We start from the raw sequence: 15,161 nt of genomic DNA on the forward strand, positions 1-15,161 counted from the left end.
ATGCAACCGATGTTTTCAATTTCTGATGATAATGATAATATGAACTCCCTCTCACACACACAGTGAAACTACACGATCGCAGGTGTTTTAATCGCACGCAAGTCAAACGCAATTTGGAAATTTAAGAGTGCAACGCTTTCAGCTTTGCGTAGAGAAATCCGAGAGAGAGAGAGAGAACCACGTTACTGTGGATATACAGCCAGTGTAATGCTGTCGGAAAATAAAGCGCGTATATGTGCTCAAGGCAACCAAAGATGCCAGACGACATCCAGGTGCGCCAGTCTAATGACCGCACTCATACACCCCCCCCCCCCCCCCCACATCATATGACAGTGATGTCATTCATAGGGCTGGTGTAACATGTAAGCCTCCTCCCCGTTCAGCCAGAGTACAGTTCTGGGTTTATGGCCTCCCACAACGCAAACAGCATTCTTTCACCCCTGGCCCACTGAGCAAAGGCCTCCCAGCCACTCTGTTTACCAGCACTTTAAGAAAAGTGAGCTTTTTTCTAAACAGATGTAACTGAAGAGGCGAGGTCATTTTGCATGCTGTGCTTAGTGAAGTGCGCTGTATTGTGTGTTTCAGGTGAATATGTTTTAAGTTTGTGAGATTTGTGTAGGTGTAGTAATCCTTAACGATTAAGTCTCCACCGTGAAAAACATTAACCAGCCTACGGTGTACATGAAGTGGAACAGGGGTCATTTGCAGGAAGAAAAACTGGCTATTAATGCCTTTTTATCCCAATGGTAACCTGATAACAGAAGCTTTTCCCTCAGCTGTTACAGTGTGAGGGCGTGAGCCTCAGGGGGCTCAAAGGGTTATAAACAAAATCCGGAAGCTGAAACTTTCTGCCGGAGCCTCAGCGTCAGCACATATATAAGGTATCGGCGTCTGCCTCAAGCACCGGAGTGTTTGTGGCTGCCTGGGAGCAGGAGCTAGGAAACCCTGGAACATGATACGACTCCTAGCCGTATTAACGTGCTTGCTGGCCGGCTGCTCGGCCCAGAGGCCTCACCCGTGCTGTAAGTAAAATCCCAGGTCCAAGACAGATACATGGAGGACAGTGATTTTGATTGTGGTTGAAGGAATGGATTTTTTTTATGCTTTCACAACACTCAAAGATTTGTGTATTAACAATGTTTTCAGCCTTATTTAATGCTATTATACTGTGTAAAATGTGTGCTTTTGTTAAATAACACAGTTATAACTGTTATCATTTTTTGCACACTGTTACACAGCAAGTCCCCCTCTTCTGAGCGGAGCCCTCACTGTGGTGAGTGTTTGTCCCAAAGTGTTTGGGTGAGCACGCTGAAGCGAGACCTGAGCATAATGAGTGAGCCCAAACGCAGGACGCACACACTCATTCCTATAATCTGTCTCCAGTCCACACAGAATGAAAAGGGATGGGCCTATGCGCAATACCTGTATGATGCACTGGGACATCGGATACGGCTCAAGGAGCTGGGCATATATGAGAATAAGAGCTTCACCTACGATGCTCTGCTGCTCTACAGAGAGGTGAGCAAAGCGATGACATGATCCCAGATATTTATGTTAGAGAGCAGTCTCTCCTGATCGGAAGCAAGGTGAAGACTTCCAAGGAAAATGATTTTTTATTGAAGTGGAAGCACAGAGATCTGCATCGGAAGATTATTCCATTAGAAGTATAGTCAAAGTTTGAACTTAATTTCTAATATTTGCGTAGTATAAATACAAATTCTGACTTAGAAAACATATTATCTTTAATTTCAATGGTAAGTAATAAGATTTCCAATAAAAACAAGTTTATGTGCAGAGGTGCAGTGAGTCTTGTTTACTGCTGAGGGAATCGGGGTTTTCTTTCATTTGACTCCATAAAAATATATTATCGTAAATTTTATGTGGACCTTGCAAATACTTTAGATAAAGGAGCGGCCCTTTAGCTGTCACAATGACAAAACCATAATCTTTTAGGGGGGAGAAAGTTCACAATAACCGTATTTATCTGACTGGGTCTATAAAAGCCAAATAAATGTACAGATTTAAGTACTCAAAGGTTCCTGTAACACGAAAGCTGCTAATGTCTGAGTAATTATTAATAAATATTGAATATCAACTTGTTCTACAATAATTGTAAAGTGCTTTTGAAAAAGCACTGAACCACTCACCTTTTCTGCAATTTGTGGGGGGTTTTTTGTGCATAAATTTACAAGCTAAATAAGTATTTGATCTATACACAGAACTCTTTGTAAATTCTTACATAAAAGTGTAAAAGTCAGGTGTAAGAAAAAAAAAAAATCCAATGAAAGTCATCCTCATCCCACAACTTTCATCCCTCAGACTACCATGTATGAGATCGTCGATTCTAACCGTACGTGCAACAAAAGGCCTCTGAAGACAGACTTCCAGCCTCTGGGAATCCCAAAAACTGCGTCTCTGCTGGGCCAGGCTGTTTTGGGCAGCTCCTCTGCACCTGGAGAAGGAATCCTGGTCAACACCTGGACGGGAGATCTGCCCGGCAAAGCAGGTGAGAGAGCATGGGTTTGCGGCAATGGTTTTCAACTGTCTTAATTGTCTATTCATCCGTGCCACTTTATTAACACAGTTATTTTCATCCCTGTTCCTTCAGGAAAGTTCATGAGCACCGTCACTGAATTCGGATGCATTCCTGTCAGCACTGTGTACCACACTGATCAGTTTGGATGGATGACTTTAAGGTAGGATTAAAATCAACACTGTACAAACCACTCTAAACGGCAGAAAAGGCCGTATAACCGTGACAGGTCAGACACAGACTTCAGAAATATTTCCATCCAGCCAAGTGATCATTATGTGACTGTCTTTCTGTTCTCTAGTTTCTTTAACAACGTCATCGGGATTACGGATCCCAGTCAGCTCAACCCTCCGGACTTCTGTCCAGATCCATCGACAAAGGACAGTACAGAGGAGCCAGCGGACTTTCTCAGCTTTTTCCTTAAAAAGCATTAAGGGACTCCTTTAATTAAAGTCTTAAACCTTCTTTGAGATTTTTGTCTAATTTTACAAATTTTCAAATTTTATATTTTGTTTTTTTATGTGAGGGTTTCTGGCTTAAACTTCTGAATGTTTTCATATTACCAATGGATTTAAAAACTATGTATAATGTGAAAGGGGATTGATCGTAGTGACTAACTCACAGAGAATTATCACCTGACTCTGCAGTTCCTCTGAGCTCCACAGTGCGTTTTAGCGTCTTTAAAGTGTATCACTTCCTTTTTCCAGACGCTGGCCTCCGAATGAATGCTAATGTTTCTCACTGTCTGCTAGATATGTTAGTCAGTCGTTTGCTAACATGTTCACCGAAACGCCGGCAGACGGTGTCGACATGTCAGTGTTGTGTTTTCAGTTTGTTTCACTGCCTTCGAGTGCTTAAAAAAAGAAATCAGTAAGTGCAGCTTTAAAAAATTAAAACCAGATGACTTCAGCCTTCTATCAAACATACACAAAAAATATTTCGCCTCAGATGAAAAATAAACAAGCATCTGCAGTTTTCTTCAACAACATGGCCCAAATTATCATGACTGTACCTACATTACTGCTACATAAACAGGCTATTGTTTCATATTTACTTACCAACATACTCCCATTTTCTAACAAAGAACTGTGTGACCCCCATGTGATTTTTAGAAATAAAACTGTAAAAATACTAAACAAGTGTGTTTATTTTGCCTTGTCTCTGTGTACAGTGACAAGATACAATACATAGAATTGTAATATTAAGGAATTTGAGAGTTCACAGAATCTACATCTTAATATAATTGGCCAGGAGACTACAGTGAAATGAAATAACATGAGCACATCATACCACACATCAACAGCCCTGAAGTTTGACAAAAACTTGTTAAAACTGATTTCTAATAATAAAAATTAAAGTTGAAAAATGAACTTTTTGATTCATCAATTTTTTAATTTGTTACAAAGATTTACTTCAGTGAAGACACGTCATATTTCATGGATGTTGACAGAGACAGATAAACACAGACACATACCCACAATCAAAAATCTTTGATAATTATATTTAACTCTTCTTTGTCCTTAACGTCCGACAACAACATTGAACAAAAAAAGCCAAAATCTGGAACTTTCTCCCTCCTTTTGGCGCTGAGGCCTTGATATTCTCCTCTCCCTGAGACAATGGTAGCATAAAAAAGGTATTCCGAAAGCAATCCTGTAGGCTTTGATCAGCATAGTCATCTTAATGTTAACCAGGAAATTAAGATTAAAACCTCTTTTACAGGAGAGATGGTTTTCTCTGTTCGTCACAGGATTTTGATTTTATTTAGCTCTATTTTATTCTGACATTTTACTAATGCGTCATTGTGTGGCCTTTTAAGACCCATTTTTCTACTCTGGTGCACATAGACAAGAATGACGCAACGTAATGACCATTCAAGCTAAGCTGAGAAAACCTGGCAGCGGATGCAGGCTGGGAGCCTAAACAGCTTCTTTATAAGGAAGTAAACAGTGAGCGGCAGCCTATTTGCCTGTCTGCGCAGACGACAGTGTACCTACCATCAGACAGCATGAGAGTCCTCGTCCTGTTGGTTTGCCTGTCAGTGGGCTGCCTCGCTCGGAGACCAAAACGATGCAGTAAGTACAACTTCGGAGGGAGTCCTTTAATCTCAGCGATTCGCTTTGCAGGTCTTTTTTAGTGTCAGCATTTATGTGGAATATATAATGAATAAATTGCCAGTTTAGTGCAAATGTGGTGTAAACGCTCCATTTAGATTGAAACCACTTCTTTAATTTTGTCAGCATCCCCACCACTGCTGACTGGAAGCCTTTCTGTGGTAAGTCTTTAAACTCTTACCCACATAATTGTGCTATTGTGTAAGCTCTGTGCTGCACTGTAATGTTGTATGAAAAACTCTTGAATAATATAATGAATAATTTTCTGTAAAAAAAAAAAAAAAAAAAAAAATCTTTTCAAAGTCCACCGCAAGTGAAAAGCTTATGGCCTTCGCCAAGTACAGCTATGACGCACTGGGACAGCGCATCCGCCTCAGAGAGTTTGGATCTTATAACAATAAGACCTTCCAGCTTGATGTGCTTCTACTCTACAGAGAGGTAATGACAACGCAGTGGTGATACCTGCATTAGGAAATGTCACGTACAACACAAATTACCGTACCATGCCATCCTGTCCTCCAGGGTGTTATGTATAAGATCAACTACAAGAACCACTCGTGCTGCAAGAAGCCGCTGCATGTGGACTTCCACCCACTGATGATCCCAAAGAACGCTTCCCTGTTGGGACAGGTTGTGTTGGGCAGCTCCTCTGGCCCGGGACAGGGAGTCCTGGTCAACACCTGGGCGGGAGAGCTGCAGCTGAAGCAGGGAAAAGGTACAGTAAGAGGAAGCTAAACTATAGGAAATTAGACAGAAAAAAAATGACAAAGTCACGAGCTGTACTGTAGCACATGACTTTCTGTTATTGTTCCATTGTACTTTATGCTCGTGAACCTGCTTGTCTGGTTGTGCTGCTTCAGCTTCCTTGTGATCCACTTCTGTTTCTGCAGCAAGGTACATGAGCACTGTCAGCGAGTTTGGATGCATTCCTGTCAGCACCCTGTTTCATACCAGTGGAAGTGGGTGGGTGGTGGCCAGGTGAGTGCATTCAATATGCAATATACGACCATGCGATTAACTTTTTCTCCAGGATAGGGCTTTGTTAGTGTCAAACTATACCTTCGAGTCAGTACAAACATGAGAAAAAATCGTCTTCGCAATGCACTGTACATTTCCAAAAACAGTTTTTACTGTTGCATTACAGTTTCAGTTGACCTTTCCTTCAATATTTAGATGGTTGTCATTTCCTCCTGAACTGGGGGCTCTCTTATCGACATTTTCTCTCCTGTAGCTTCTGGAGTTCATCTCAAGGTTTGTCCCGTTTCATCATGTGTTCTCTTCCCTGTTCTTCACCTTCAGCTTTTTTAACAACGTCATCGGACTTGTGGACCCTCAACGCCTCATCCCCCACCTTTCTGCAGGGGCGCACGGCTGGAGGAAAGGGACGGAGACGATCCAGTGACCTTCTTCGGCATGTTTTAAAACGCAAGGTTATTTGCAGGAATGTAGTGCACTGTGATAATGGTTACTGTACATGACTCTTTGCACAGCTTTGTTACTTTTTTAGTGGCAGTCCTTGGTTTAGTAGCATTTTGTCAGTAAGCTGCCTCTGGGTTAAATTGATGGCATTTTTCAATCAACTTGAATTAGTAGATTTGTTCTGGGTTTAATATTCCCTTATTTGTGTGTGTGTGTGTGTGTGTGTGTGTGTGTATAAACAACAGATTGAGTGTCCTTCCATCAAAAGTAAATGATTACAAATACAACTGAAGTGAGGAGTGATATATGCAGTGTATCATTTCACAGTTTTTGAGTTTATTTTGCCAGATGTTTAATGAGATCTTTTTTTCTCCTGTCATTTACATAGAACCATAAATAAGTAATGTTGAAAATAAAAGAACACTTGCGAGAATGAATTAACCAGAGTTCAAAGCAATGCAAACAGTTGCTAATTAGCACCAAACACAAAGTACAACTGAGGCTGATGGGAATGTCTTTAGTTTTGCCAGCATTTGGTCATAAACCAAAGTTTTGGACAAACTGAAATGTTGATCTGATATAATGATACTAGATGAAAAGTTAAGCGATCTGTCATCAGTCTCCTATCTACCTATCAGCTGCTTATACCCTGACTATTTTCAGCACAGTTGTCTTGGTGTAAGTTTGCAATAAGCGACAGGTTGACCAAGACATCCATTTAGTGATGTGGGGGAAAATGATGTAAAATGCTTTAACAAACAGGAAATGTTAAATCATTATTATAATTATAAATCAATATTAAATTGATTATTTGATTGATTTGATTATTGATTACATTAATATTAAAAACTCATGACAAATTTACGAAGTTTACAAACAGTTTACGAAGTTCAAGCTTCATATTTTCTGCATTTTATGGTTCAAGAACATTAGGTCAAATGTTTACAGACACCCTGGACAGATTCGATTGGGAGTTGATTTGAAATATTCTAGTAAAACACAAAAAGCTGACAAGGTTTCTGTGCCTGGCAAACATTTTGAAATCAGTGCATGTGTAAAAATTCCATCCTAGAAGAACTGTTGCCGGTCTGATATGTGACAGGCACATAGACTGTTATTGTGCCGTTTCGAGAGATTTAAATAATAATTACTGCTGCGGTGCCACGTGTGTAAATTCACTGACATGTCAACAACACTACTGTTAAGACTAGTCACTGATCAAAGTTTATAGACTCTGATTTAATTGGATTAAAAGATGTATTTCAATGGAAATTTTGATCTCAAGTAGGAAATTTAAAGCAAAGAATAATCTTGCCCTTATCCTTTAGGTGTGTGTTTTACCAGCACCTGCAAGCTTATTTATTGTTTTTGGTTCAGAACATGGCCAAAAAATAAGTTCATTACATAAATACCCTAAGGCATACACAGCATTCTCAAAAAACATGTCCTCTCATAACAGAGTCAGACAGGCCAGTCACCAGACACACAAAGGAAGCGCATTAGGAAGTTTTTTTAACGATGAAGACAACAGAAAAAAACAAAATGAAAAAGGCAGGACAAAGGACAGGAAAACTTTATCCAGGATGTGCAGCCGATGGGGGACATGACAACCACCCTCACTGCTTGGGATGTGAGAAATTGTTCTCTCCACAAGGGCAACAAGGCTGCAGTGTCTGCAGATAAGACGTGTCCAAGGGGACCAGACTGCTAAACATAAGCCAACTGTCTCTCAGGCAGAGAGGAGGGAAAGGACCCATGCCACCAGCCCTCAGCAGCCTGACAAAAATGCCTGTCCTGTTCTCCAGAGAGAGCATCCCGAACAGCAGGGAGACACTGTTCACAAGACGGACCAGGCCACTGATGTCAAAGGGGTCCCTGACCACCAGAGACAGATTTCTGAGCCTGAGGGGATGCCGCCCAGCCCACCAGAGTACGTGATGCACCGCAGCGGGCTACACAAGCAAGATGCTTGTGTTTTCGTAATTTGCAGTCCATTGAACTCCCTAAGCCTCCTTAAATAGTATATTGAAAGGGAAATGAATAGTGGTGAACTACCTCACACAGAAAAGGCGTGTGTGTTCTACATTGTGGCACGCTGGATGAAAGTCTGCTGGCCACTAGATGGCTGTGTGTGACAAGTAAATAGAGGGACTGAGGGGGACTGCACTATCACACACACACACACACACACACACACACACACACACACTTTGAACTGTCTGTGCATGTGTGCCTTGTGAATGACTGAACGTTTTATAAACACGTATCTGGCTTAAATTTATGATGTCAAACCCCATGGGTACACACATAATTTGTCTTGTCTTGGGGTTGACACATTTATAGATAAATAATATCAACAATGCAGTATAACTGACTCAATATAAAACATATCCATTTTTATCCACAATCATTTTCAATTATTTATTCGTTTGACATTATGACCATCCACATTTAGAGAATTACTGCTGTACTATACAGCGAGGAGTCACTTGGTAGCAGTAGTAACACACTCCCCTTAATTCCCCGACCTCCTGCACCCCAACATCTGCTGCCATTACCCCCGGCTCCTGTGCTTCAGTCTCCAGCCACAGCAGCCTGGCATCAGGGTCCTCATCAGAGAACTGGAGCAGAGATCCTGAGCCTCGCAACACCTTCAAACACTGCTTCAGCACCAGGCCGGCCTTCCCTTTCCCTTCCTTAGACCTCAACAAGGCGTCTGTGGTGCCCTTGTCAAGTATCAGGTCCACACTGTTAGAACCACAGTGCTTGTGGAGATGCGTGCAGTCCAGCTCTACAAACTCCAGCTGAGAAGCAACACTGCGTGGCTGGATGGCTTTAGCTCGAACGTGCTCCTGCATTAGTTGCACAGCTATGGGGGAAATGTCAGCACAGGTGACCCGGACCGGGAGAGGAGAATGTCTATAAATACAGGGCCCCAGCGCTGAAGTGCCACAGCCCAAATCCAGGACTTGGAGCAGAGCATCTGGATGAGACTTGGTCTGCAAGAGGGGCATAATGAAGTCCCGCACAGAATCAAAGCCGAAGAACCACTCAAAGTTTTTAAAGGTGGGTGTCCCGCTGCTGTTCTCGGTGTAGAAACGGTCCCAGGTTGCTTTCTTATCCATGTTTTCCATCAGTTCAGCTAGGCAGATACACAATCAGTAATTAGACTGAATTATCTCATTAGATTTGGTGAACATTAGCAGTGAAACATAGATGCAACCAACATTGGTGCCGGCATAATGAGAGACTTAATGCAAAGATCTGGCAGCTGAATGTGTCCTTGTTTGTAAAAAAAAGAATTCCTTCTATTATAACACAAGAGTTAAGTCCTTGTCTAAGGTCCTTAGAAACAATCACTGAATTTGGCATGAAAATACACTGTAATTAGACTTATTTGTGATTTTAAGTTTGTCTGACCATTCACATTGCTCGTAGAAACAAACAAAAGCAACAAACTTTTACGCTCTGTGACAGAAAACGTATCGCTCTGATGGTATGTATCCAAGTAAAGCTACCGAGTGCTCGCGAGTTCAGCTCACATTAAGTAAAGCCTGGATTTTCTATCCCACTACAGAATGTTGCAGCTGACCCACTGCAGCTGCTAGCTAGCTGCTAGCTAGCTGGGTTAGCTGCTGTGGCACTGCCGTGTGTCACACGGGGTCACAAACGTTTCAGTCAATACCGCTAGCTTGAATCAAGACAACGACTCCCGGTTGAAACGTACCTGTAAGAGAAGAGTGACGCCGCACGCAGGCCGCAGCTATTCGCCTGCTTAACAACGTCAAGGGTTTTGAGAGCGGAGACATTTTTTTCTCCCCCCCCTCAAGGACTTCGCTTGCCTTCACTTTTGTCCAACTGGAGAGTTCTCACTCTGCCCGCATTTCCTGGCACCGCAAGCAGCGACTGTTGGCGTCCGTCAAGACGCGTAGCGAGACAGCGTCCGCTGCTGTGGGCGACGATCTTCGATGAGGACTGAGCATGCGCGAGTGCAGGTGTGAACAAACGAGGTGCACGAATGTAACTATGTTCGTAAATAAAGCGGCTGCTCCCCCTGAGCTCACTGTACGTACCTGCTGTATTATGCTTGTGATTAAATCACGGCGTTTTTTACTTGCTCGATTCTCAAAGGATTTAATATACAGCAGCAAGAAAAGGAAGGACCTGCATGATTTAGGATGTTAATCCTACTGCCTCGCACAATAAGTGTTGCTTTGAATGGGAGCATCTGTTCCTGTATATGTATAAGTTTTAGTTGGAAGTGTTAAGAAAAATTATTAGTCGATTAATCAGTTGGCAGAATATTAACAATTCTGAAGTCATTAGACAAGCCAAAATTCATAAATCGCTGGTTTCAGCTTCTCAGATGTGAACATTTTCTGCATTTCCCTGTTTCTATATCAGTGAAAATTGAATATCATAGGACAAAATGAACTCTTTGCAATGTGTAAATCATTTGTTGCAGCCCTAAATTCAGCCTGTCTCTTTAAAAAAAACATCACAAGAAATAAGATGTAAATCCCTTTAATAAAACTCAATGAAACGCAGTGTAACAAAGGAAAAGAATCCAACATAAAGCAAGTAGATAACATTTACAACCACAAAAGAAAAAAAAACCTGTACAACTCTAAATGCCTGGAGTCACTTCTATTTTTCCAAAGATTCAAAGATTTTTTTGAATTAACCATTTTGTGATGACTGAGGGAAAACTTGGGAGTTGGGGGCAAAAGGGGTAAGGGAGGCATGTAATGTGATTTTTAAATTTTATTTTTTTCAAATACACGAGTGTAATCTCATACACAGATGTATGCTTCATCAACGTGGCTGCTGAAGTTATTTTTTTTTTTAACCCACTGCTGTCGCGTACAGCAGGAGGAGGATGAGGTGGCCAGGAGTGTTATTTGTACAAGATGTCATAATGGCCAGGTCTATACAGGAGGAAGATGCGTGGGTCGCCGCCTTCAGGGAAGACGTGATGATTGACTGTACCTCCCTCTCCTCTATCCATGTACTCCACCAGGATGGATACGTTCAGGGCCTGGGCTAAGGCGATGATGTGAATGTGGTCACTTTCTTTAGACATTGGCTCTACCTCCTTGGAAAAGAAAGAGGGAACAAAACAAAACAAAAAAGCATGTGAGTTGATTTCGTTATGTACAATTATACACTTAAAACCAAAGCCTCCCTTGTTCAGTGACACTTTCCAAGGTGGTGACCATTGTTTCTATTCAAAAAGGTATCCCACAAACTGTCTTAAGAGGAAACGAGATTTTGTTTTTCAGGAACCATACATTCTTCAAAGTGAAAACTCTAAAACCCACCTGCTGACAGAACTCCTTGACAGAGCGTCCTCCCTCTATGAAATGCTGGAAGAAGCTATGCTCTCGCTGCAGGTAGCCTGAAGTAAGCAGCCGCAGGTACACGACCACGTAGTCTGACACGTTCTGGTCATTGAAGGAGCTCAGCAGTTCCTGCAGGCTTGGCTGTTTCTCACACAGTTCGATCAAGTCCATGAACTTGTAGGAAAGACATTATTTTACATTATCAGACTGAAATGTACGAGTCCAGCTGGCCAACTTACTATACAACTGGCCAAAGCCAGTTTGTCTGTCTGCTCAAGCTGACTTGGCAGATGACCATTCAGAAGTGTCAGAGAAATGCTATACCTACAGTAAACTCTGATAACATAATTCAAACAGCATCAAACACTTTATCCAAAAAGATGCAAGACATACTGGACGTACTTTACAACCAGAATAAACCATCAATTAAAGTATTTTTGAAAGCTACTTTACAGCAGCATTGCAAAAAGCCTCATCATATATACTTTTCACTAATATAGAAAATAATAACCTTCATAACTTCATTAGCAAAATCAGAATAATTCCTTTAGGCTTGTCTGTTAGCAATAAACAATTAATGTATTTTTTCTTGTGCAGGAAACTCACAGTGTTGTGGAAGTCTTCAATGGTAAATTCAGTGAAGCCTTCATTAACCAGGTCCAGTTTACTTTTAGCTGCAACTGCTTTGAACCTCAAGAGACATTAAAAAAAAAAAAAAAAAACATGTTTTCAGTAACCCTCTAAATATTAATGCCTCCATGGTGCATATTAAATTTTAAATATTTCAGAAAAGAGTGCAGGACAAACTGACAATTAAGTATAGTGCCCACCAAAAAGTTAGCTGATTGCCTAAGGTACTGTTCTTGCATGTGTCAGATCTGTGTAAAACTATCAAAATAAATATACAATTGGCCCCCAGTGCAGCCATGAGAAGACAAAACTGTGCCAAAACTGACTTTACTACTCCAAGCTGACAGAGGTGTGAATTTCAGTCCAGAGACCAATAGCGCCTACAGCCCAAAACAGTAACTACTGTGACACTCACTTCTGAAGTTCTTTGCTGTCATCTAGCAGGGACTCGAGATGTGCGAAACCAAAAGCTCTGTAGAAACAGTTCCCATCTGGTCGCGTCTTACGAATGTATGAGTATTTTTTGTATAGGTCCTGCAACAAAAAGAATTATATCATATTGTTAAAAAAAAAAAAAAAAATGCAAAAACTGTATTGAGTATGTAAGCAACAGTCTTTTCTTTTAGTGGCTTTAGAGAAAACGATGCTCTTGAATGTGGGGAAAACGTCCCATGATGTGTGTACAGTAACCAACGAGCAGGTGGTGTGGCTTGACTGACCTTGATCTTGAGCTGATAAACTGTGTCATCCTCAGCATACTCCTTCTGCAGCACCGACAGGTCCTGTCTGTCCGACACTAAAGGGTTACTGTTGGCTATCTAGTCACCCACACACAGAAAAGAAAAATGAATACATGCACTGTAAACAACTTAACTTGTGAGTGACTTTGTCCTGAACACTTATAGTCTTGAAAAGGTTTACGATTTTGACCAACAAAAAAATAGCTCTGTATTTATACATGTGATTAAACAGAACTTCCACTAAAATTTTGTTTGTTTTTTGCCTTGTTATATAAAGACACCAAATTTTATCATTAGGTTACAGCTGTGCAGACAAGTTTCATAGTTAGTTTAACAGGTCGAGGTCAGGGCTGCTAATTACTGGGATGCTTTAAAAGGCTCCAGTAGGTCATGAAAAAAAAAAGCATCAATTGTTAATTAAACACAAATCATTAGGGAAACAACGAAATATATCATATTTGGTACTGATAGCTGCATATGAAGGGTTAGGCTGTGTCAGCATATAAACTGAGTTTTAGGGGTGCACAACAGTATTAAAAAAAAAAGGTGGAAACTTGAAGCTTGTTAACCCTCTTGCTAAGAGGAAGAATAAAGACAAATCATCTTTATTAATGTTATCTTTCAAAATGAAAGTTGCCCATGCTAATGAGAAGGAATATCTCACCTCCTGCTGAATTCTGTCCTGTTGAGCAATTATGGCCTCGTCATATGCGAGGCAGTTCACTCCTGTAAGAGAAAAGATGAAAAATGAATTACTCAAAAGGGGGATTTATAAGCCATCATGTTGGCAGAGCTTGTACAAGGCCAGTGTTTATGAGGCATGTCGGAATGAAAAACTGGTCAGGTCAACACTTCCAACTCTAAGTAGAACGTCACATTGTTGCAATGTTACAGTAAAGTGAATGAGTAGAGACATTATATAGTGTCGCAGTGTTAGAATGTTGGACAGTCGGTGCTGCAGATTTACAATAAAGCAAATGTGGCAGCAAACGGGAGAAAAGTACACGATTAAATTACTATATCACTGTTAAGAAAGTATTTCAACTGAATAAAATTAGGGGAGTAAGTGTGCACAAAAAACGCACCTGCTTTGCAATCAAGGAACAATTGTTGCAGGAGCTACCTGCATACATGCACTATAGTTTCTATACAGTGTGTGTATGCAGGTATTATATGCACCTGTGCAACCTAAACAATACGTTTTGATTATCTTATAACACTATCCAAGCACAATGCACCTTCAATGCGTTTTGACCATGTCCATGAAAAACAAGCAACAATTTAACACAGACTGGAAATAATTTGATTCATCTTGCATATTACACTTCTCTCTGAAATTCTTCTTGGTCGCTTGTTTGTGAAAGAAAGCACCAAAAGCTGTTGTAAGTATACTTGTCATGCACAAGTATATCTGCCTGTATTGTATCGGTGGAGGAACCAAGTGGAGGAACAACCTGTGCAAAAATAGTGCACCTCCCACAGAAATTGTTGCCCCGGTGGAAGAGCAGGTTCGTTTTCTCATTGACCCTTTATTAATTGCATCAAATCTTGTACATCGATCTGTTTTTGTTTATTTATTTGTCTTCCTGACATTCATAGCGATGGGTGGGTTTTTTTTTTCTGGTTGGTGAAACAACAACACACGGGCAAATAAAAAAAATAAAAATACTCAGACGGATGTTTTTTTTTAAATTTTATTTAATATAATACAGACTACAATAGGGCATTCGCGAAGGCTGCTAGATTTTCTCTTCCCGTTCCCAACATCTGCAGTCACCACAAACCAACACCGACGCGTTGAGCCCGTAACTAACACGAAAACAAGTTAATCCACAACACCGGCTAACGTCACTCAGCTAAACTTGGCTAGCTCGACCTGTGCGAAAACAAAACAAATTCTAGTCACGACGAATAACGTCGTTTTAGCGGCCGAAAATGGCGTGTCCCATCCTTAACACTGAGCCTACACTTTAAACATTTCCTTAGGTCGAAAACTCTTGGACTGTCATTCACTGTTGCTGTGTCAGTAACTAAACTAGCGTTTTTTTCTTTGTGTAGCAATGGCAGCTAGCTGACGTTAGCCTACAAGCCCTGGCCTCTGTCTCCCCATCATCGCTGCATGTCTGCCCCCTTTCTCGCGGACAGGGGAACGGCGCCTACATCGAGCAGACACTCGCATGGATGCGGGCTGCACTAGCGAGAGAAATGACCGCGCTGTTTGCTGCATATTTTGTGTCGTGAGTGTTTCTCTCACCCTCCATCTCTCCCTGTGATGATTCCTGCTGCTCCTCCGCCATCTTAACTGTCGAGGTCTGTTTCCTCCTTCTGCATGACCTCATTCGTTACACACTTCCGGGCTGTGGCTAACAGGTAAAGTTTGTTT

General features: G+C 41.2%; 4 protein-coding genes across 5 annotated transcripts; 2 read left to right on the forward strand and 2 right to left on the reverse strand.

Moving 5' to 3' along the window:
- Positions 1 to 422: 422 nt before the first annotated feature.
- LOC120797131 (ependymin-2-like) lies at positions 423 to 3,897 on the forward strand. The gene is made up of 6 exons (XM_040140444.1): positions 423 to 1,022; positions 1,239 to 1,273; positions 1,384 to 1,518; positions 2,320 to 2,506; positions 2,609 to 2,696; positions 2,835 to 3,897. The coding sequence occupies exons 1-6, from the start codon at positions 953 to 955 to the stop codon at positions 2,965 to 2,967; spliced, it is 648 nt and encodes a 215-aa protein (XP_039996378.1). The 5' UTR covers positions 423 to 952; the 3' UTR covers positions 2,968 to 3,897.
- Positions 3,898 to 4,421: 524 nt separating this feature from the next.
- Positions 4,422 to 7,305, forward strand: LOC120797132 (ependymin-2-like). The gene is given in 7 exon segments (XM_040140445.1): positions 4,422 to 4,608; positions 4,774 to 4,808; positions 4,951 to 5,085; positions 5,170 to 5,362; positions 5,538 to 5,625; positions 5,947 to 5,987; positions 5,990 to 7,305. Coding segments are annotated over 7 exon segments (639 nt in total). The 5' UTR covers positions 4,422 to 4,541; the 3' UTR covers positions 6,070 to 7,305.
- Positions 7,306 to 8,473: 1,168 nt separating this feature from the next.
- cskmt (citrate synthase lysine methyltransferase) lies at positions 8,474 to 10,070 on the reverse strand. Of its 2 annotated transcripts, none has more exons than XM_040140441.1 (2): positions 9,794 to 10,070; positions 8,474 to 9,208 (listed from the first exon to the last, which is right to left on the reverse strand). In XM_040140441.1, the coding sequence occupies exons 1-2, from the start codon at positions 9,873 to 9,875 to the stop codon at positions 8,526 to 8,528; spliced, it is 765 nt and encodes a 254-aa protein (XP_039996375.1). In that variant the 5' UTR covers positions 9,876 to 10,070; the 3' UTR covers positions 8,474 to 8,525. The 2 variants fall into 2 exon arrangements, with proteins under 2 accessions (XP_039996375.1, XP_039996376.1); XM_040140442.1 differs by lacking the exon at positions 9,794 to 10,070 and adding an exon at positions 9,609 to 9,758.
- Positions 10,071 to 10,574: 504 nt separating this feature from the next.
- otub1b (OTU deubiquitinase, ubiquitin aldehyde binding 1b) lies at positions 10,575 to 15,141 on the reverse strand. The gene is made up of 7 exons (XM_040140440.1): positions 15,033 to 15,141; positions 13,443 to 13,504; positions 12,758 to 12,856; positions 12,454 to 12,572; positions 12,015 to 12,099; positions 11,388 to 11,582; positions 10,575 to 11,161 (listed from the first exon to the last, which is right to left on the reverse strand). The coding sequence occupies exons 1-7, from the start codon at positions 15,115 to 15,117 to the stop codon at positions 10,964 to 10,966; spliced, it is 843 nt and encodes a 280-aa protein (XP_039996374.1). The 5' UTR covers positions 15,118 to 15,141; the 3' UTR covers positions 10,575 to 10,963.
- Between the last annotated feature and the right edge of the window lie 20 nt (positions 15,142 to 15,161).

The sequence above is a fragment of the Xiphias gladius genome, chromosome 12, assembly GCF_016859285.1.
Source record: "Xiphias gladius isolate SHS-SW01 ecotype Sanya breed wild chromosome 12, ASM1685928v1, whole genome shotgun sequence".
In the NCBI taxonomy this organism is placed as follows: domain Eukaryota; kingdom Metazoa; phylum Chordata; class Actinopteri; order Istiophoriformes; family Xiphiidae; genus Xiphias; species Xiphias gladius.

Bases quoted from the DNA above. Each gene is read 5' to 3' on its own strand.
- cskmt (XM_040140441.1), bottom strand. From the start codon at position 9,875: ATGTCTCCGCTCTCAAAACCCTTGACGTTGTTAAGCAGGCGAATAGCT. The intron at 9,209-9,793 runs GTACGTTTCAAC...GTATCTGCCTAG, and splicing joins GCGTCACTCTTCTCTTACAG to CTGAACTGATGGAAAACATG.
- LOC120797131 (XM_040140444.1), top strand. From the start codon at position 953: ATGATACGACTCCTAGCCGTATTAACGTGCTTGCTGGCCGGCTGCTCG. The intron at 1,274-1,383 runs GTGAGTGTTTGT...ATCTGTCTCCAG, and splicing joins TGAGCGGAGCCCTCACTGTG to TCCACACAGAATGAAAAGGG. The intron at 2,507-2,608 runs GTGAGAGAGCAT...CTGTTCCTTCAG, and splicing joins AGATCTGCCCGGCAAAGCAG to GAAAGTTCATGAGCACCGTC.
- otub1b (XM_040140440.1), bottom strand. From the start codon at position 15,117: ATGAGGTCATGCAGAAGGAGGAAACAGACCTCGACAGTTAAGATGGCG. The intron at 13,505-15,032 runs GTGAGAGAAACA...TTTCTCTTACAG, and splicing joins ATCACAGGGAGAGATGGAGG to GAGTGAACTGCCTCGCATAT. The intron at 11,162-11,387 runs GTGGGTTTTAGA...TTCTTTTCCAAG, and splicing joins TCAAGGAGTTCTGTCAGCAG to GAGGTAGAGCCAATGTCTAA.